The 22,074-nt window shown below is 49.0% G+C and overlaps 1 protein-coding gene across 1 annotated transcript in view; it reads left to right on the top strand.

The window, feature by feature from the left end:
- MDGA1 (MAM domain containing glycosylphosphatidylinositol anchor 1) overlaps positions 1-21,769 on the top strand; it is a 196,362-nt gene extending 174,593 nt beyond the window's left edge. The window contains exons 17-19 of the mRNA XM_075064581.1: positions 17,368-17,498; positions 19,247-19,355; positions 21,274-21,769. Coding sequence (XP_074920682.1) covers positions 17,368-17,498; positions 19,247-19,355; positions 21,274-21,365 — 332 coding nt within the window. The 3' untranslated portion in view covers positions 21,366-21,769. The remainder of the gene's footprint in view (positions 1-17,367; positions 17,499-19,246; positions 19,356-21,273) is intronic.
- Positions 21,770-22,074: the final 305 nt, after the last annotated feature.

Below are 22,074 nucleotides of genomic sequence, written 5' to 3'. Positions count from 1 at the left end.
TGGAGGGAGGATGAAATGGATGCAGATGGGAATGAATGCACTGGAGTTCTTTAGCTCATTGACATTTTAACCCTTTCTGTGTTGACTCCAGCTTTTAAGAAGCCAGAAAGTCTCAATGACTCCAGAGATTTGGGACAACCACTGGGTTCCATTTCCATGCCCCAACGTCAGGAATCTTTCAGCTTCTGTTCATTTCTCCATTCAGACGTAATATGATCCTCCCTGTCTGGTCCCCGCTCCCCTCTTGCCACCCAAAGGGGCTGTTAAATTTGTGCGAGATGGCTGGATTGTTTAATGTTAATGGCATCTGATGACTTCTCAGCTTTGGTGCTGCTTGAGCTGAGGGTGAATTCTTTAAAATGCAGACTGACCGGATAGAGTCACAGGGGAGAGAGAATGCTTCTCCCTCTGTCTGTAGGAGCTGTGGCCCATGTATTGTGGCCCAACAATGCATCCCTCCATAAATCTGAGTTCACATACTTACCTTCTCTCTGTTTTAGAGCAGTGCCCATTGCTGTGGTCTCAAATCAGTCTGGCTTCAGTATAATTTGCTGGGACACCAGGGCAAAATCAGTATGTTCCCAGTAAATCAGAGCACCCAGTAACCCTAACACTGCCTGTCTCACCAAATCTTTTTCTGTAAGGTGACCTACTGCTAAAGCCTACACTTTGGGGTCAATTTCCCTACGGCTCGCATGAAGCTGACTAGTCTTCCAGTGCTGGCATGTCACCAGCTCCTCTTCTCAACCCTCTGGACTCTGACCCAGCATTGGGGATCTCCACTAGCATCCACCACATTTCTTGGACCTGGTCCTTCCCTGGATGTTCCTGCCTTCAGCAGCTCTCCAGCCTGAGGGCTCTCTGGGCAGTAGCTAATCTCCCCCATTAAGGACACACTGTGTTCCTTCCAGAAGGCTCTGTGGTTAGATCTTGATTTCCAGTTGATATTTCTCGCTGTAAGAACAGTTTTGCTTGCACAATCAGGGGATCAAGTGGGACCAAGCCCCGCAGCTTTAGTCACTGCTGAAGGGTGCCAAGTAGATGTCCCTTGAGGCTGAAGTCATCCAGCCACAGAGCAGGTCCATCCCACTCAGGGCTCCAGCTCTCCCGTTCATTCAGTCGTTGGCCTCTTCACTAGGACCTGTTGTGCCAAATGAGGAACGGGACTGAGACCTCCCACCCAGCCATGCGTCAGACCCGACAATCTGATGGCGATGACTTAGTCATTGCACATCTGAGCCACTTTCCTTTCACTCTCCCTAAGGTGTCCATTCCCCATGTGCACCGCGTACACTAGTGTTTATATCTTGGCCAGCACAACTGTGCCAGACCCAGTGCTAGCACAGGTCCATTGCACCAGTGCCAGCCTGTGTCCTGTTTGCATGACCAGAAAAACATCAGCAGGCCCAGGTCCAGCATGCATATGAATCCCAGCCTCTCCCGGCAGCTGGCCCTCCACCACGGCACCATGCAGCCCTCTGCCACCATGGAAAGAAGCGGGGTAAAAGTCAACATTTATTTCTTTTTAATAACTAGTTTATTACCTTTTATTCTCCCCCCACCACAACCACCACCACGACTTGGAAGCTGCTTTACTCTCACGATTTGACTATAAAATATCCATAGCCCTCCAGGCAAATCTTCCCTGGGAGAGTTCCCAGCCCCTGCTCGTTTATAATAGATATGACGAAAGAGAGAAACCGAATACAAATGGAGCGTTTGTAGCCGGGGCATAAAATATTCAGTGACTAACAGAGCAGGGCAATGTTGAACATCTCTCAGCTGAGCCGAGAACGAGATGGAAGGGAGCTCTCTGGAGGCCCTTCCCATTCCCCTTTGAGTTATTTGGCTGTTGCTTCTTCCACACACCCCCGCTCAGAATTAGGGTTCCCAGTGTCCTGTGACCTTGAGATGCCCCGAGGAACCTAGAGGTGGGGAATCCCCTTTCACAATGCAGGGTGGCAGAGCATCTTGTTTGCAGTAGAAGGAAATCTAGAAAACAATTGTCCTTAGCCCTTCTTTGGTGTGTCTCCATTCAAGGATCCCTTTACATTTCACTTCACCCACATGAATGAATGAATGCACACACCCCATGAGGGGGTTCAGTACCATTAACCCTAGTTAACCACAGAGGAAGCTGAGACCCAGGGAAGAGTCTTGTCTGAATATCACAATAAGTCAGTGCCACAGCTGGGACTAGAACCCAGGAGTCTTGATTGCGAGTTTAACCATTAAGCTCCCGCCCTGCAGGATACTAGCATAAGAGATTAATTGCTGGAGCTGCAGCGGTGTCTCTTACCATGACTACTCATATCAAGATACCCAGCTATTTATCTATGGTGCTTCTTGCCGTAGTAGCAGTTGCAATGCTGTGCAAATGATCCGCTGTTCCAGGGCAGCACCATGTCTTCTCCCCTGCCAGACATGCCCATGCACACAGAGCTTGCAGTGGAGATTGGGATACCTCCTTCATTTACTTGTGTTGTCGATTGCAGTTCCAGATGGTGAATGGTTTGGGGGTCTATCAGAGCAGGGGATTTGGCTCCTCTCAGACATAGCGCCTTAATATGTGTGGCCACCATGCTGGATGGCTTTATTAGCACAATCAAGTGCCCAGACTCCTGCCCAGAATGCTTCCTCTCTCCTAAACCAGTAACTGTGCACAAATTGGAGGTACTTGCGGGCTGAATAGCCAGTCATGTGACTACTTTCATCCAATCAGTGAAAGGGATTTTTTTCCCCTGCGTTCGGATTCATGATGTCACTGCTAGCCTGGGTCAAAATGTTCAGGTTTTTTGGTACATTTACTACCAGTACTAGTTGCTGCCATGTAAGGTCTGCATCCGGGCTAGTAGGGGGATGTGGCCTCAGAGAGGGAGCATGGCAGCAACCCCTCCTCCTATCCCAAAGTTCAGGGATCAGGTTTATTATCGTGGGTCTGTCCAACATCTCTCAAACTCACCTGAGGAGTATTAAGGGCACTGTTATTCCAATCCACCTCTGACTGTGATCCTGTCTGGTCACCAAGTTAAATGGGATCTGGCCTGGCCATTAGCTGGATGGGATGCCTCCCAGGGAAACGTGAAGTGTTGCTGGTGATTCAGATGGAGATGTTCTTTTTGAGTCAGTACTGAAACCAGTATGGGGATGAGGGGCAGAGAGGTACTTAGGTAGACAGAGGTGCCAGCTTTAAAATGAAACAGAGGCCCTGATATTTGCAGGCATTAATGATCCCAGGGCACTTGTCACAAGATTCAGGATGTTAGCCTCCAGGCTCCTGACCAGCCTGCAGGGTGGGTAGACCTGTGTGTTCATCACTTCCTGTGTTGTGCAGTGTTACTGAGCACTGTTAAAAACAGCTGCTACTTTCCACCCTGCAGGTGGCTGTTTTTTAGTAGTGGGTGAAGAGAGGTCCCACTCTATAACACATCTTAATAAAACATGTTGAATTGCCTCCAGAGGGCACAGCACTGTATCATGTAAGATTATGTCATTGAGATGAAGTAGAGGAGGCATATTTCTCCAAATGGGCATGATTCACATCCCTCGAGGCTCTTGGGAAATAAGTTGCAATAGAAGCTGAGTGAACAATTTGCAATGAATAATTTATTCAGTACATTTAACCCTTTTTTTGTCCACGAATCATCCCTAAATAGGCTCTGGCTTCTCCTGATTTTTGTTGTTGTTCAAAATGTATTTGACTATTTTATGAAAACAAATATCAGTTCATGGGTTGTTTGCTGTGGGCAAGGAGCATTCAGTCCTCTGCTATACTTCAATGTACTCTGATAGCAGCTGTTTACTTGTTTATTTTATTTTTTGGAAGTTGCTCAACTGCCATGATGAGAAGCAGGGTTATAAATACCTGGCAAGATAACCATATATTTGTACTATGTTGTTCAGACTCTCTTGATTGAATACATAGGGGCTGACCCAAATTTCACTGAAGTCAATCTGAGTTTTTCCGTGGATTTCAATGGGTTTTGAATTAGGGCCATAGATTATTAAGACCAGGAGGGACCAATAGATCATCTTGTCTGACCTCCTTTATGTCACAGACTGAGAAATCTGATTACTCCAGCTTGAGCCCAATAACTAGTGTGTGTCTATCCTCTGATTGGATGAGCGTGATTCTTATTGTTATTTATTTGCATACAGCACCTAAAGTGTGCCTGACACTTTACAGATGTAAAACAAAACTGTCGCCTGCCCCGAGAGCTTAGAGTTTAAAAACTAAAGAACACATCATGGACAAAGAAAAGATTCACTTGATGTTTAATTCTGTGACTAAAACCCCTTCTCCCCTTCCTCTTTTTATCATAAATCCATCTGCCCTGACCTGCCCGCTCCCCTGTGCTCCCCCGCACTGAAAGTGTGTCCCACAGCATCAAGTTTCCAGTGCAAATACAAATACACATTCAGCATTTGTATTCTTCAAACATGCTCTCATGTTTGCTTACAATTCACTGTCTGGTAGCATTCCATCCTGACGGGGAATTCGCTTACAGGAAAGTTAGTGGGAAATGAATCTTCAACGGGTAGAAACAGGCAACACAGATTCACCTACAGACACCAGTGAATATCTGCAGATAACCTTTGGCACTGTTTGCTCACTTGGAGTTGCCATGAAGGGTGTCCTTGTGGGAAGCAGCTTAACCCAGTCACCCCCCGCTGCTCAGAGGAGACCCCACTCTGTCTCCCCACCCCCTTCTGGTTTAGGATTACAGAATCTTTGCACCAGGTTGAGCAGCTATTTAGAACTGCAGCCCAACCACTGCTCCAGGGCATGAGGTGTTTTCATCAATTATTCAAACCCTGAAATCAAAACTTATCAGGCACTTAAGAGAAATAACGAGAAAGTGGGAGGAAGATCTACCTACACAGCCGCATTCCCCTTGTGTATTGCTAGGCCACCTTTCTGTTCTCTAAGTGGAGCTTTAATTGCTTCGCCACTGCCCAGCAACATAGTTATGTCAATGAAGATTGCATCTATCCTGTAGTTAGTTGATCCAGGTACCTTTCAGCAGAACAGCCATATGTGCTAGTGTTCATTCCTGCTGCATCTTGGGAGAACACCAGCTGGATGTCCCCAGCATATCAAAGTACAATATTGCCTTTTGGCTGCTGAGGCTAAAATCCAGTTATTCTGCCTCTTCCAGAAGGCCTTAGGAAGGCACAATTGTGCATTGAGAATTAGCATTTTTTTTACATGAAAAATCCTAAAATACATGAACCTGTTGATGCAGGTGCAGCTACTGCCATCGCTTCTAGTCGTGGCTGCCCAGCTAGTAAAAGGCTTTGAGAGGTTGGAGAGGCACCCTAACATCTGAACCTTTTGAGGTTGCAGGAACAGAGTGAGAATCCCATCAGAACAGCCAGTCTCCTACAGAATTTCCGGTTGCAGTCCAGAATGGGAAGGGTCTGTCTTGCCATAATCTGGTCCTGGCAGAAAATCAGAAGTAGAACAAGTTGGAACATGTTAAAACATCCTTGGACTGAACCATGAGACTGTTACCCTCTCTGGCATGCAGTCCTTTGGCAAGGCTCACCTCTGATGGGCTGCTGAGGGTGGGCAGTGAGTGGGGGACAGAAAGGATTTGGAACAGCACCTTCAGTTCCACAGCAAAGATAGGTGCTCCCTTCTGCTCCTCTTTCACCTGCTCCTCCCCGCTATTTGCCTGCCAGGGCGTTGCACTGAGCCATCCCAGCTGTCTTCCATGCACCAGCTGCTACAGACGTGGGGCCCAGCAACTGCCCTGCGCTTGGCCTCTGGTCTTGGGGTTGAGAGACCACAGGGTGCCCAAACAGTGTGTAAATTGTGCATCAACTGAGTGGCTGGCTGAGTGGCAGAAGATGAAGGGAGCTGCTACCCACAAAGCAAGGTGGAGTGTGCCAGGAGCTCCATGCGATTAGGTGACCCATAGCACAGGCCTAGAGGAACTGGCGGAAGGAGGATGTTGACAGGCAGAGAACTGGCACGGGCAAATCCTCCCCAGTGAAACATCAGTGAGTTTTATCCTGGTCTGTGGTATGTTCCCTGTTCCATCTCTGTCTGCTCATCGGAGGCTTCAGGAAGCTTTTTACCCTGTGACTCTGTGACTGAAGACCCAGCTAAGGCAGTGCCTGAAAGTGAAGCAGCCAAGTCTCTCTCTCTCTCTCTTCAACTGCTCTGCTCTTTTGAACCCTCTGTATCTTCATGAAGCAGACTTCTGTTTCAGCTCAACTGAGAGCGAGCCCAGCACAGTGCTCTAGCCAAGGGGGCTGAGCGAGGGCCTGGCTATCTCCTATGGCAGAGATGAAAGGGGAGGCTATCAAAGCAGCAAGGGAGGGCTCTGTGTTGCACTGCACCACCGAGGAGAATTCTCCTGGAGGCAAGTGAACATGTCATGGAACAAACAGCGGGCGAGCAAGCAACTGGCAATCCTGAGAAAGGTCAGCATTCCCCCTTTGGCTCTATCCCAGCCTCTTCAGTCTGCAAAGCATGACAACCTCTGAGCACAGGCTCCCTCATGGCAAAGGGATAGTACTGCCCATTTCCCCTCATGGCAGAAACAGCCCCAACATCTCTCCTGTCGGCTAGTATACAGTACTTCTGGGACCTTCTGGTGCAGAGGTGCAACACACAGGAACAATCAAAGGGGGGGGAGAAGATAAACCTTTCAGAATCCTCCAGAGGGCCTGGTTCTAGAACTAGGCTAAGCTTCCGTGGGGGAGAGGGAAGGGCTCCTGTGATTTCTGAACCAGATTACCCATTGTGGAGAAGGTGGGAGTGTCTGTATTTGTTTTATGAAGCAATGTGTGACTCTGTTTACCCACTCACTTTGTGGTGTTACCCACTGGGTGTGGAGAAGTAAGAAATGGATGTTGGTCATGTAGGCAATCTGTGTTGGTATGAATGAACTATCAAGAGCTGTCAGCAGATGAATGGAGTTGCCTTGGAGATATAATGGAAGACCAGTGATTGGCCATTAACTGTTAACAACTGACAGTCAGGGGAAGGAGAACATGTGGAAGCTGCGTGATTTGAACTGGAAACAAGTATCTCAGGTGTGAGCAGACTGGAATAGGAATCCTACGCTGCCCTGTGCAGGGGAAGATTGGATCCAGGACTGATGGGCAAAGCAAGGCAGTTTGACTGCAAGCCTGGAATCTGTATCCCAGGCCAGGGCAAAAAGGGGGCTACCTAACTGGAAAAGCAGAAGCTAGCAAGTTAGGTGAGATCCTAAAATACTATACTCCAGTTGACTAATCAATAGCAGTGGCAAAGGCTAGCTGCCCTGTGTCCAAAGCAGCCCAGTTCCTGCTCGCTGCTGCCTTTGCTATTGCAGGGACAATACCCTTTTCAGAGCACTAGGTAGATGAGAGAGCTGGCGTGAGTATGTCTACATAAGCAGGGAGTCGCATCCCCAGCTCCTTGGGTAAAAGTAGCCTAAGGGTGAAGAGAAAACCAAAGTAGTGCCTACCAGTAGCTGGTGTTCTGGCCAGCTACCCTGTACAAGATGTGAAAGCTGAGCTCCACATTGGTTCGATGGCAGTGCCATTGGAGAGACATTTTAGACCCAAGAATAGATGACCGGCTGGGTAATAAAATGCAGATCAGAACTGGGGTCTGGGATGCAAATCTCCACCCTGTGAATCTTCTCAGGGGGCATACAGAAATTCCTGCAGAACCCACCGGGACTGGGTATACTCCCTATCCGTGTGGGGATCTAGCAGATGGTGCTGGCAGCCAGCCCTACTCCCCCAGCATTCACCATATGTGCCCTGCAAAGGGTGTTTTGAAATGATTTCTCTTCCTCCCCCATGCCTGCCTTCGCCACGGTGCTGCAATTGAGAACACAAGCCTGGTGCTGGTCGCTTTCCATTGTTAAAGACATACAAAGGTGCAGCACAGTGTGCCTCTCTGGTGGCACTCAGAGTGAAATGAAGGCAGTGGTGTTTATTTCAGTGTGTACACTACATGTAGGTGCATCTGAACTAAACAGACTCACTGGTTGCTTTGAATCTCACCCTGGCTCTATAGCATTGCAGACCAAAACATGGGCCCCTCTCTGTCTTTTTTGATGGTAAAATCCAATTTCTCCTTTCTGTACCATGATCAGTCTTCTCATGACGGTCTGCACCCCCGGGTGTATATTTTGTTTCACTCTGGGTCCACGCCACGGCTTTCTTCTTTAAAAAAAAAAATAAACAAAAATTTTAATTTGAACCATCTGCCTAATTTGTCTGTCACTGCAGTATCTAGGCACCCAATACCGTAATTAAGAGAAGTAGCTCCCATTGTGTGGGGAAGGGCCATTTTCTCTGCTTTCCCCCCCCACCCTCACCCCAGGTAGGTTGTATGGCTGTGGGTTAGATGGAGAAGGGACAGGAACAGTCATACTTGCTTTGTGTAGCCTGCCAGGGGCGGAGGGAGGGGGATGGAAAGGTTGCTCTGTGATGTGAAGGCCTCATCCTGCTGGATGAGCTTTGCCATAGACTTCAGTAGGAATCTCATCAAGCCCTAAACCAAGTGACACCCTTTCCTCCCAACCTCTACAGCTGGAGTTCCAGTGTAGGGCTTTCTGCCCAAATACCAGCCTGGCCTCTTTCAGAAGCAATGTCCCTCTAGATCGTTGAGCGGGGATGCAGAAGGAGGTGGTCCCTGAAGTAGCTAGGCCTTAGCCTCATCAGAGCTCTGAAGGTGACAGCTAGACCCTTGAAACGGACCTGGGCTGAAGACAAGCAAGACCAAAAGGCTATTTACTGTAGTGTATGGATAATAGTTCCTTATAATGGAAATGCCTTCCCTTCCCTGACTATGGCATTTCTAAAAGGATAATAGATACCATGGATAAGGCTCTTAGTAGATAGGTGCTATACAGTATCATATGTCCAATGTATAGCGGAAAGCCATGTTTCAGGAACAGGTCTATTAGCAATGTCCAAAATACCATGCCATCAAGGTTATAGGGCGATTGTGAGTCCTGTTGAGTAGGGATGCTGTCTCCCAGTAGGCTCAGTACTAAATGAACAGCAGCACTGCAGTTGGGACCCAGTCCTGAGCCTGCCATCAGCTCATTGGAAGCAACTAGGGGGAGCTGGTGTGAAGTGGGGTCCATAAGGAAATAAGAAGTCAAACCAGAGACACAACCTGCCTGTGTCAGGACAGAGCAGCCCACAGAGAAGGTAAGGAGAGGCTCAGCTCACCATGACATTGAGATCATTGGGCAAATCCGAGACCTTATTGCAAATGTAGGAGCACAGACCTGAATGACCTGTGGGCCCTGATCTTCAGTTCCTTGTCACAGGGAAATGAAGCACCTCCAGCTCACCAGGGGTAGAGGATAGTCCTATTGAGAGAGGTAGAGAGCAGGTACAGTCTCCACAGATGCCAGCTGAGATACAGAGCTGTAATCAAGGCTCTCCCAGCCCTTCCTCACACTGCCTGGGGGAATGCAGGTGTTTGAAGACTCATTCAGTTCAAGTTGCTCTTTATTTTCCGCATCAGCTGGGCTGCAAATAATCAAGTGTCCAGCTGAGAGAGTGGCTGGCTCTGTCCTCCTCTCTTGCCTTCCTTATCCCTGACAGGGAGGTGAGCTCCAAGAGAGACTGACAGACTCATACGCCCAAATGACTATTCTGAGGGCTTCCAAGGATGGGACTGAGCTGGTGACAGGAAATGGGAATCTGCTATCAAGGCAGATTTAGTTCCCACTTCACCCAGCTCTGTTTGAGCTTTGCAAATTGGCTGACTGACTCCCGTGTGTGAGGTAGCAGGGAGGCTGAGTGCAGGGAATCAGCTTAGGGATTTTCAGTTAGTCAGCCTGTCCTGTGAGGGACTTGCCTATCTCAAATCCTCTCTCTCTCCCCCTTTGCTCTGATTGTCCTCTGTTTACACATGAGACGACTGAGGCAGAGAGAGGGGAAAGTGACTTAACCAAGGTCCCACAGTAAATCAGAAACAGACCTGGGAAAAGAACGCAGGAGTCCTGACTTCCTGTTCTTTAACCACTAGACCATGTCCCCTCCCCACTCTTTTGTTTTGGCTGTGTTTTCAGTGGGCCTCTCTCTTTAAACAAGGCAGTAAATATTCTTAGTTTAAAATTACACAATTTAAAAGTCCCTTGAGTCAAATCCTGTCAGTCTTACCCAGGAAGGACTCTTACTGACATCAGACGAGGTTCATGGGCATTTTGCATGATCGACTGCAGCATTTTGCCTGTTATTTTTAGCACAATTGATAAATGCCTCGTGTCGTTCAGCTCTCTATGCTGGAGTACACACAACGCCTACCCCTAATTACAGCTTCCATAGAATGAGCCAGATTCCCTCAAGTGTAGCTCCATTACAAGTCCACTGATGTCAAATTGCAGCAGGGATGAAGTATGCCTGGGGGGTGGGGGCGGGAGAAGAGACACTCCCATGGATCTGGGCACATCCAACTCTGTTTTCCCTTTGCACGTTTCTGCCCCAGGAAGATGTATGTAGCCCACAGTGAGACTGTACAGATTTGAACCCTGCCAGGCTTTGTCCCTTCCTTTGGGCAGATACTCGACTGGGTATTTTTAATCCCTGGCAAACCCACAAAATTGCCTCTACCAGGCGCAAGTAACTGATTTTTCACAGGTTTGCCATGGAGGGAACATTGCCAGTTTAAACACATCATGTTGCCATTTACACTGCATTAGATACTGATTTAGAAAGTCATGGCAATAGCAAGAAGGGAAATCTGGTCCTCTTACTCCAAGAACTCAGGCCCCTACCACCTGAGCGAAAGGAAAATCTTCCTTGCTCGCTAGCAGAATAGGTCCTATGACACACAGTGGAGCAGTTCTGATTGCATTCCACAGAGGGCACTGGTGGGTATACACACTAGCCAGCTCATTACAATATGTACCTATCACATGAGGTTAACTCATTAATGCATGCGAAGTGCTTGGAGATCCATGTTTTTTCTCTGACTGACTATGGACTCAGGTAGCACTCTCCCACATGTAGCCAGCATCCAGTTGCACCAGTATTCATTAGGCTACTGAGCCTGCCCTCTGTAAAACTGCTGAGTCTCACTATGCAGAAGGGTGTCTGTCTGCAAAGAGCTCTTGAGTCTGGTGTGAGGGATCCAACAGACAGGACTAGGGCTTGAGAGAGCTTGGATGGAATCCCATCTATTAAAATATGAGTGAAACGAAGCATTGAGCAAGCAGGCTTGGGAGGGTGTAATTGTGTTTATTACACATATGTTGCTATACAAAGCATCATTAGAGACAATGGAAGAGTAAATACCTCTTATCATGGCACAGAGACAAATTACATTCCTATAAATTACAGCTCAGCACAGCTTGATGGTATTTCTCTCCCTCCATCACCAATATGATCGTTTTCCCCACTCTGTGTCTCACCTCTGAGTGGTAACTTTCCACCACAGCACCATAATTGAGAACACAAGCCTGCCGCTGATTACTTTTCATTATCATTCATTTAAATGAGCGAGAGAAAGGCCTGTATTTGTTCCCGGGATTATGAACAGTAATAGGTTCCTTTTGAGGGCTTTAGTTCGCTCCAGGGATTTGCCTGCTCGGAGCTTTGGGCTTGCTTTATGATCAGCTGGGTTAAAATAAACAGCCGTGCCCAGGACACAGTCAGAGGCCTGGCTACAGGAGGAAAGGCTTCGTCTCTCTGGGCTGGGGCAAGGGCTGGGGCCCTCGTGTTAGGCTTACAGTAGGCTCTACAAAGCTGTAGTGTATCTGTCTCTACACTGTACATCTACTTATGGTAGATCATCCCCTTATCTCCATCTCTGTTTAATCTAACCTAGGATCCAAACCCCTTTTGAATTTCTGGGGTGGTTTTTGGATTTGAATCCCCAGACCTGATTGGTTTGAAGTTGAACCCAAATCTAACTTCTGGCTGCAGCCGAAATCGGTTGTGAACAGCTGATCTCATGAGATTTCCACCTTTGGGGGCTGGAATATTACAGGAACATCTGTTCTGAGTTTCAGCATCATTGAATCCGAAACTGTACCCCCGCCTACAGCTAATCCAGGTCTGCGCTGTGATCCCAAACACCACCTGGCTTCACGCTCCACTCCATCAAGCTAGAGGGATACAGTATTATGCATACTACTTTGTGGGTATCGCTCCACTCGCCGTACAGTTCTCCTTTTCCTAGTGAGACCTCAGTTACTTTGCTTCCTTCCAGCCACACTTTTTAGATCTCTCATCCCTTTGGTCAGTATCTTAGTCTCGCTGTAGGGCTCTGTGTTACCTAAAACCACTGTGGAAAATGCCACACTGCTGCTTAAGCTGTCGTCGTTCCCAGGGTTGAGCTTGTCCTCGGGTGCTGTGCCCGCCTCCGTTCCTTGGCTCACTGGCCCACCCATGCCAGCTGTTCTTAACTTTTGTTGCAGTTCCGACAGAGTGAAGTTCCTATCCCATGGCAACGGAAATAAGACCTTTTCATCCTGCAAGCAGGTAACATTTAGCAGCATCCCCTTGGGTTACTGTATCTGGCATCGCAGCTGGTGCTCTTTTGTGTTCACGCCACTCTTCTGAAATGCCAGCTCTGGGCTTAAAGGAGCCAACAGAAGGCACAGCTTACTCGCACGATAATTGATTCCTCCTCACATATTACAGGCCTTTATTTTCCCCTCTGATTAGAAAAGATGAGATGATACAGATAACAAATAAAATACCAAGGTCGCCCCATTGGAGGGAGATACCAATGAGACTGGCAGTGCTCAGGGATTTCCTCTGTGCCGCTCTTTCGCTGCAGCACTCTAGCAACAGACACCTGGCCTCCCCTTAGCTGTGTATCACGAGCAGGTGTTTTGAGGAAAGGTCAAACCACAGTCAGATGGGGAGGAGGAGGGGGAATGAAGAGAGGCAGCAAAACTACCAGTAAGGATGTGGATTTCTAAATGAGAAACTGTACATCACTGTCAGATAAAACCAGGCTGGAGGCTTGATCGCAGGTACAGCTGGTTGGAAATTTTTTCGGCAAAATGTTTTTTGCTGAAAAGTGCTGATTCATTGAGACCAACACAATTTGCGAACCCAGGTCAGAGTCAGCGAAGCACTCGACTCAGTGCAGTTTTGGTAACGAAAATCATTTTGAGGTTGTTGAACCAGAAGGTTGGGAGGGTGGGGGATAGAGTTGAAACAACTTTTTGTTTGGAACTATTAGTAAATCTACTCTTTAAAAAAAGGGAAAATGTCAAAATCAAAACAATCTTTCAAAATTATCTAAACATTTTGATTGACCCGAATCAATTTTTTTTCCAGATTTTATGTTTGTGAAAATTTTCGAGATTTCAACTTTGCATCACAATTTGAGATGGGAAAATGTCAGAAATTCTCATTGGATAGGAAAAAAGTTTCCTGCCCTGCCCTAACTGCAGGCAGCCATCCTGCACTGGCCCTCAGGGAATGAATGGAACAGAACGTGCCCATCTCTGATGGCTGTGAGCTGAGGACTGGAGGCATCTCCCAGTTAGATTTTTCTCCTACATGGAGCCATTGGAAAGTCAGTATAATTACTACTCTCCCACTCATTAGCATCTTCCATCCAAGGATCACAAAGCATTTGTAAAGTATCAATTAATCCTCATAATCTTCCTCTGTGAAGTCAGTTAATATCATTATCCCCCTTTCACAGATGGAAAAACTGAAGCACAGAGCGAGAGGGAATAACTTGCTCAAGATCACACAGCAAGTCTTAGAGGGATAGAGCTGGGAATGGAACCCAGGAGTCCTGATTCCCTGTCCTGTGCTGTAACCACCAGCGTATCCTTCCTTATCCCAGGAACTGTACAGTGTCCACTACTGGGGAATGCCCACCTGGAGCTGTTAGGCAGCCTTTATAAACAACTGGTTGGACATGGAACCTCTGTTCTAGCAGAGGGACATTGGTCCCCTTACAAGCATAAGGTGTTTGGCTTGACCTGAACCCATCTGAAGTATTTATCAGGGAGTTGAAAGTTATGCAGGAAGCAAGGAGGATTAGTAGGGATGAGAGAAGGCTCCTGTTGCACAGAGGTGCATAATCACCAGAGCTGCATGTGGTCATTGGTCAGGACTTTGTGGATCTCAGCTGGGTCCTGCTCACAGAGTTTGTTTTCATAGGAATATCCTAGAAAGCATGAGGCCATGCACCATGGGCTCCATTGATCACATCCAGCACTCAAGGCAGGATCAGCCTGGACCATGACACAGGGCCCTCTCCTGGTGCCTTCCTAATGCTAGGCAGAAGCTTGTTGGCATTAGACCACATATCTTCACAGCCTATCTGCTGGGGTGGCATAGAGCCGGCCTGCCTTTGCTGATCTTCAGGCTGGCTGGGATCTACCTTCTCAGCCTGTTGTTCCATCTCTTCAAGTAAGCTGGGGCCTGGTCTGGGAAGAAAGAATCTTCAGTCCTCCACATCCCAGCAGAGGGGGTGTGTGTGTGTGTGTGATGCCACCCTTGCTGCCCCAGCAGAAGACAAGGGGTGGGGTGGAGCAGGAGGCACCACTGTCATCCCAATGAAGCTCTACCGTGCCACCTATCTTCCCAGCTAAGTATTCCCAGCTGTTACATTGGAATGGAAGCTGTACTGCTTTTTAGAGCATAGGACCAACAATACCAGATGGTCCCATTTGGAGGCCAGAGCCAAGGGTTTATTGCCAAGAGGAGGTACTCCCGTCACGAGGCATTTAAGCTAGGCTGGACCTGGAGACCTTATAGGAAACAAACCAGGACTGACTGAGCAAAGGAATGGACTCTAAGGCCTCATAAATCTTCCATTTCTTTGGCTCGCAGCCAGATCAAGAGCTGGCATAAGTAGCTGCCACCCTGTTGATTTCAAAGGGCTTGCACTCTTTGCCATGTCTGAATATGGCCCTATGAATCCATCAGAGTAGCAAGCAGAAGGCCATAGTCACAGAGAGCGGCGAGGGGAATGTCTTTCCAGGCACGCTCAGAGAGGCAGTGTGGGTTAGTAATTAGAGCACAGGGTTAGGAGTCAGCAGACCTGGGTTCTTTTCACAGCTCTAACACGGATTTGTAATGTAATCTTGGGCAAGTGACTTAGCTTCTCTGTGACTCAGTTTCCTCCTCTGTAGACTGGGGCTAGTGATACTGACCCACCTCGTAGGGGTGTTGTGAGGCTTCACTGATGTTTGTAAAGTGCTCCAAGATCCTCACCTGGGAAGTCTGTATTATTTATTATATTTCATTTATTTAGTTTATTAGTATTTTTATTGCTAGAGATCTTTGCTGGGCAACAGGTAAGAGCCTTGCTCCTTTTCCCCTGTTACTGCAGAAAGAGGCCTGGAGTTGACAGCCAGGGGTGTGCTCAGGATTGGTTTGGTCCTCAATCAGGAGTTCACAGTCAGTGCATAGCTGGCACCAATTCACATTCCAGATGCTCCTCTTAGTCACTTTCCGTTTTGCCTTCTCTTTTTTCCTAGGGCACCAAAGTCCATTTACTGAACGATTTGTCCCACCTCTGACTGCTCAGCCAGGCTCTTGCATGGCAGATCCTAGCATCAGTCACTGAAAGAGATTAGAATAGAGGGTGGCTGTTTTTAATCCTCGCTCACTGGCAGCTTCCTGCTAATTCTTTCCTCTCTCTGCACCTCTCACCTTCCCAGCTCTGGTGGCTGTAATTAGCTGCGCTCAACATAGTCTCATTGACATTGATCTATGGGGTTATTTAGTTCCTGCTTGGACCATCAATTCACCCTACGGCCTCAATGAGATTCAGGCTTCATTCTTCTTCAATCAAACATTCCTTCACTGGTAGTTTCTGAGGCCAGCGGGCAGGAAGGACATAAGGATGCCCGTGGCTAAAAGCTGTCTTTTGCTTGAGACTCCCACAGTGACTTCCCTCATTCCAGGCTCCGTGTTTCCACAGAGGAGAGCCCGGGTTCACTTCTCGCAGTCTTCCCGAGGTCACGCGACGCCAGCTGACCTCTCTGGAGAGCGATGTGCGGTGTCACATGTCACCTCGGTTTGTGGTGTCAATCCAAGTGCAAAATGGGCACCTCCGGGGAAAGGATCTGCTCATACCATTCAAAGGATTTTTTTCCCCCCTCGCTTGTTCAAATTCACCTCCTAGGAATCAGAGATGGAATGTTAGATCAGCCAATCCATCCTGCCTCCTCACCAGTCCTGGCTTAAACCCAAGGTGATGTTTGAATAACTCCAGTCATGGGGTTTCTTTTCCTTTTCTTTGGAGACGATTCCACAGTCTTATTGGGAACTTTTTCTTCCTGTTCAGCTTGTTTAGTTTAATCCCATAACTCCTACTACCAGTCCATTGGACCTCTCTGAGCAATTTCTCTTCCCCTTTAGTGCTGACTCCCTTTGGCCACTTCTAGGCAATCTCTCTCCCTTCCCCGTTAGTGTACATCTACACTGCACCTTGGAACTAGCCTCCCAGCCTAAGTAGGCAGATTTGCACTGTTTTGCTAAAAACAGCAGCATCACTGTTGCGGTTCCAGTCTGCCAGGCCCACACAACCTCTGGGTCTGAGCTCAGGTGGGTCAGTTCACGTCTTTGCTGGAGCTGCAACATCCATGCTGCTATTTTTAGCACACTCGCTCAAGCCAAGCTAGTGCGTGTCTGTCTACCTGGGCTGGGAGGCTTCCTCTCGGCTGCAGTGCCGCTGTGCCCATAGTGGTGTGTTAGCCAAGTTACAGATATTTCATGCTTTTAACCTTTCCTTGTGAGTCAGCCACTCCGAGTCTAAACATTTCATCATCTTGATTACACGTCCCTGAACATCCTCCAACTTATTGATAGCTTTCTAACAGTGCAGCCCCCCAATGGGGTCCTGCCACAACCAGAGAGAGAGAGACGTCTGCTGCTGCATGCCAGCCTACTTCTGTGACCAGAGCGGTATGGAAAGGGATTGCTCCCTCCCTGCCCTGTGCCTGGTGCCTCTGAGAATGAAGTATCCAGGTCAGAACACAGCAGACCAGCTGCAGTCGGACCAGAGGCACATAGAGCGAGGGTATTATCATCTCCCTGCTCTCAGATATGACACCTCTGGGTATGGAGGCCACAAACACGCTGTTTTTTTATTTTTTAGTCACGGAGGAGCAGCAGTGGCTTCAGCCGAGCCCTTCAGTGCCAGGGCTGGAGATGCCATGGTTCTATTCAAGACCTCCCTGGTTCCCATCCCCTTCTGTCCTCTTGCTCTAGGAACATAGTCCTGTCCCAGGTGATCTCTGTGGCTCAGATCTTCAAAGATATAGGCAACTAACCCTTGTTGAAATCATGGGCAGCTCTGTTGGGCAATTGACATAGGGTCATTAATGCCCCAGTTTCAGCAGGACTCTCTGGGACACCTGCAAGTTGATGGAGCCTGACCCAGGCCTCCAGTGTCCAGTTTCTTTTTTGCAGGCTCCTTGAATCTTCTGGTTCGTGTGCAGAACAAACGGGCCATCGACACCCAAGTCTGGTCACTCAGTGAAAACAAAGGAAACGAGTGGAAACAAGCACACGTCCCCATCAGCCCTCCAGGACCCTTTCAGGTAAGCAGGCGCTAGAGCTGCCCCCCACCCCTTGGGTGCATTCTATGCCCAGGACAAGCATCACCAGAACAGCCCTGTCATTACGTGTTGCCTAACAGGGAACGGACACAGGGTATCTATGGTACATGGGAGGGCACAGGGCAGTTCTCCACTCCCAAGCTTGTAGGGAGGGAGTGTACTGAAAGTCACAGCCAGTTTCAGGGAGGAAGGAGAATGGGGTTTCATGCCTCTGCAAACGTCTTGCCTAATTCCATCCTGCACAAGCACAGATTTGTTACTATCAATCTGCAGTTGAGGCGAGCACTGTCCTGGGAACTGGTCTGATACTGCAAGGTTGCTTGTGAATGCTGGATCTGTGCACTGGGCTGTTACTCTAGCACTTGTGAGCTTCCTGTTGGGGGCAGGGTTGTGCGCTCTGGAGCCATGCACACTGGTTTCTTGTTGTAGGGTTGCTTCCGAGCACTGGGCTTTGCACTTTTTGGGGGCTTGTGAGTTCAGGGGCGCGCATCCATTAGTTGTTGGAGGGTGCTTAATGCAATGACCTGCATGCTGGGTTGGTGTTGTAGGGTTGCATGTGAGTGCTGAGTCTGCGTACAGTGATTTGTTGTATAAGCATGAAGTGCCTATACTGTGGGGTGCTATAAAATCACAAATAAGAGCCTGAGTGCAGCATGATGCTGGGTGGCGAGCAGGCCATGGTGCTGGGTGGCGAGCAGGCCGTGTGTGCTCTCTCTAGGTAGGGTGACCAGAGAGCAAGTGTAAAAAATCAGAACAGGGGGTAGGGAGTAATAGGTGCCTATATAAGAAAAAGACCCCAAAATTGGGACTGTCCCTATAAAATCGGGACGTCCGGTCACCGTATCTCCAGGGTAGCTGAGCAGGGACTATAGTGGTCATGCAGGACTAGTAGTGGGGGGTGGGGGGACAAGGGATGAGCTAGAAGCTGGGTTTTACCCCTCTCCTCAGTGAGTGAGAGCTGGCACCAATTGTGTACGCCCTGCCGCCAGGAGGTAGTGATTGAGTCTCTGCCCCTGGGCTGCCAGCAGAGTTTGGTAACCATGGAAACAGAAGAGGGAGCTCAGGCTCATGAATGACAGGCTCTGAGAAGGAAGGAGCCAGTCTCTCCAGGATTCCCGACCAGGATGGGGGGCATAGGGAGGGGAGCCCTACAGCCCCCAAATGGAGATGCCGGAGATGCCCCAGAGGTGGAGCGGGAATTGCTGTCTCCTATCTGTGGGGAGCAGGGGCTGTCCCAGTTCAACTTACTCCCACCCCAGTGCTTTGGTGACAGTAGGTCCCTCACTGGCCTGCCCAAGGGCACTCAGGAGAGTGACTCTCTGCGCACTGCAGGCGTGGTAGGTGATAAGCACAAGGAACCCCACGCTCAGGTAGCTGGGGGGTTGGAGAGGGAGAAGAGCCCCATGGGAAACAGCCTAGGGGCTGCAGGGGAGTGACCAGAGGGCTGGGAGAGCAACAAATCCCACTCAGGGGGCTCAGCCGGGGGGTAGCCAAGTGGCTGTAGGGAACAGAGACTGTTCAGGGGGGTGACCAGTGGGCTACAGGAGCCTGGGACCCTGGGCTGGGGGTGGAACCCCCTTACGGTCATGGCACCTGTGCTGGGCAGTTGGCGTCTGTGGATGTGGCACCCTGTGTCCTACCTGTTCTGTATACATGGGCCTGGCCTGTCAGTGAGGCCATTCCCCAGCCTCGGGGCAGCCCCCCTGACTGTTCATTGTCTCTGTCCGCAGATCATCTTTGAAGGCGTCCGCGGCACAAGCTATGAGGGGGACATTGCCATTGACGATGTCACTCTGAAAAGGGGAGACTGCCCAAGGAAGTCGATTGGCCCAAATAAAGGTGAGTGTGTGAGAAGGCTTGAGTATGCGTGTGAGTGGGCACCTGGGGGGCTGCTAGATGAAGAATGGCGGGGGGGAATCTGATGTGTTGGTATTAGCGTGTATCAGTGAACAGAGAGGGAGCATGTGTAAGTATAAGAACACGGTGTGTGTCTCTGGGTGAGTGTTAGCGGGATGTTTGTGTCTGTGGTGTTTTTACATCAGTGTTGCTTGGTGTGGGTGGGTTGGTGTGTGCGGTGGGCAGGTGGGTAGTGTGTTGGGTGAGTGTTGGTTGTCAAAGGGGTATGTATGGGTGTTTGAGTTGAGGGTATGTTGGTTGGGTCAGTGTAGGGTGGGTGTTGGATGTTAGCTGGGTCTGAGTGGACGCTGGTGCAATGGGAGGTATGTAGAGTTGAGTGTCTGGTATGTTGGAGGGTGTTGGATATCAACTAGATCTATGTGGGTTTTGGGAGGGGTGTTAGATGTCAATTGGGTCTGTGTGGGTGTTTGTGTTGGGTGGACAGTGTGTAGGGTAGGTGTTGGTTGGGTGTAAAGGAGGTTTTGTTGGATGGATGGGGTGTAGGGTGACAGTTGGATGTTGGTTGGGTGTGGGGGAGGTTGCTTTGGGTGGGTGGTGTGTAGGGTGGCTATTGCATGTTGGTTGGATCTGTGGGGGGTTATGGTGGGTGGGTGGTGTGTAGGGTGGGTATTGGAGGGTGTGGAGGGTTTTATGGGGAAGTATACACTTACTGCTCAGTGTATGATGACACATTATTAAAGCAAAGCCTTCCAACCGGAAAGGGAAAGAGTGTTTAGCTGCCTGATCAGGTAAAACCCTGACAGGGTAGAACAGAGATCTCTCATGGTCAACATGACATTGCTGTTCGGTTGCTCCAGAACCTCTAACCCCTGAACTGGAAAATAATAGTCCAGGGTCATTGTGACCTTAAAGAATGAAGCAGAATCCATATGGATGGTTGTAGCGATGTGGGACTCACCCCTGCAGCACCTTCTGCTGGTCTCTTCTCAGAATTAGCTTGTCCAGCCTCTTCAGGCTGGTGTCCCACTGCTGCTTGGCCCTCATGTCCCTCCCTGGACTCCAGTGCCCTGTTATCTGAGGTGCTGCCCCCTGGCAGTAACACCTCGCTCTCGGGGTTTTCCCTCCCCAAGGAACCGCCATCCCCACCTCGCCTCAGTCGTAGGCTACTGCCAGTCACTAACTAGCCCCTGCGCCCTGGGGCAGACTGCAGTATAAGCCACTCATCACAGGCAAGGGGGTTTTGAACCTGCTGCCTTTCTCTGCAACCCAGTACCTCTCTGGGGCCTTGAACAGCCTGGGGAGTTGCCAGCCTGGAGCTCTCCAGCCCAGTTCTGATATTCAGCCTACATTCTACTTGGCTTCGTTTCACCATCCCACTCTGAACAATCTCTCTCGTTTCTTAGGAAATGCACCTTTCACATACATGTAGGTGGATCTCAGATCGCCCTCAGTCATTGTTTTGGCAAGAAAGATTTAGTTCTTTCATCTTCACTCAGAAATAAACCCTCTAGCCCCATGATCATTTGGGGTCCTCTTCGCTAAGCCTCTCCAGTTTGACGATACCTTCCTGACATGAAAGGTGTCTAAAGAGGGACCCTTCCCTCCTGGCTGTAGGATGTGAAGCCATGGCTGTACCATAATAGCCAGTTTGATGCCACATTGCAGTGGGAAAGAGGGACTCTGGTTTTTCCTTGACTTCTGTCCCTGAGCACGAAAGCTAATGTCCCACAAGCGTAATCCCAGCTACAGTCTCAACTGGATTCCCAAGAAAGAGAGTGGGACCGCAGGTATCCAGTGTATGTGGAGCTTGCAGTTTCCTGTGATGACAGCTGGCACTGACGTTGGTTGACTTGCTTTACATGTTTTCCGTAACCAATCTCTCTCTCCCTTTGGCCTGCAGCAGTCGCCCTTCCAGGGAGTGGCGTCCCAACCCTGCACAGGTCTTCTCTCGGTGGGCCACTGACTTTTTTCCTTTATGTGCTGCTCAGATGATGGCAAGCGAGCATTCCTGTCTTCTGGACAAGACATTCCTGCTCCTTTCCTACTCAGCCACCTCTACTCCTCTTCCTCCCCTTCCTCACTGGCACACCAAAGTGTCCATACGTTACCAAAGACTGACAAGCATGACCACGCAAAGAGATCTGCTCAGAACCTGGTGGATTCCTCAAGAAAGTCATAATGTCTAAAAAATAAAAAAATAAAAACACAAAATGAGAGAGAGAGAGAGGAAGGAAGAAAACAATCACACAAGAAGGAATGAAGAAAAATGGGAATGACAAAAATGTAAAGAACAAATGAAGGAGGAAACCCCCTCCCCGTGTTTCCTTGGGAACATCTGACAGGACTTCCTCAGGGAAGTGGGAACTTTTGTTTTAAACAAAATATATATATATATATTAAAGCACAAATTTCTACCAGAACTGTTACCTTCTTTACTGCAGAGCCCACAGCTTAGGAGACCGTATAGCGCAGCGCTCGCCTTTTGACTTTCCATGTTCCACCTTTAGCCTGCTGGCTCTGACTACCGTGTACCAGCTGCTGCGCCCCTACGGTAACATCACACCTGTCTCCATTTGGGGCAGCTCACCTCCTGTGTGCTGGTTGGCCATAGACTCTCGCCTCATGCTGCATGTGCTTGAGTGTCTCCATCTGCATCTTCCAGACTTCCATATATTCAATTGTCTGTGTGTGATTTGCTTTA

Source organism: Chelonoidis abingdonii, chromosome 3, assembly GCF_003597395.2.
Source record: "Chelonoidis abingdonii isolate Lonesome George chromosome 3, CheloAbing_2.0, whole genome shotgun sequence".
NCBI classification, from domain to species: domain Eukaryota; kingdom Metazoa; phylum Chordata; order Testudines; family Testudinidae; genus Chelonoidis; species Chelonoidis abingdonii.
This window is presented reverse-complemented; position numbering and strand designations above follow the sequence as displayed.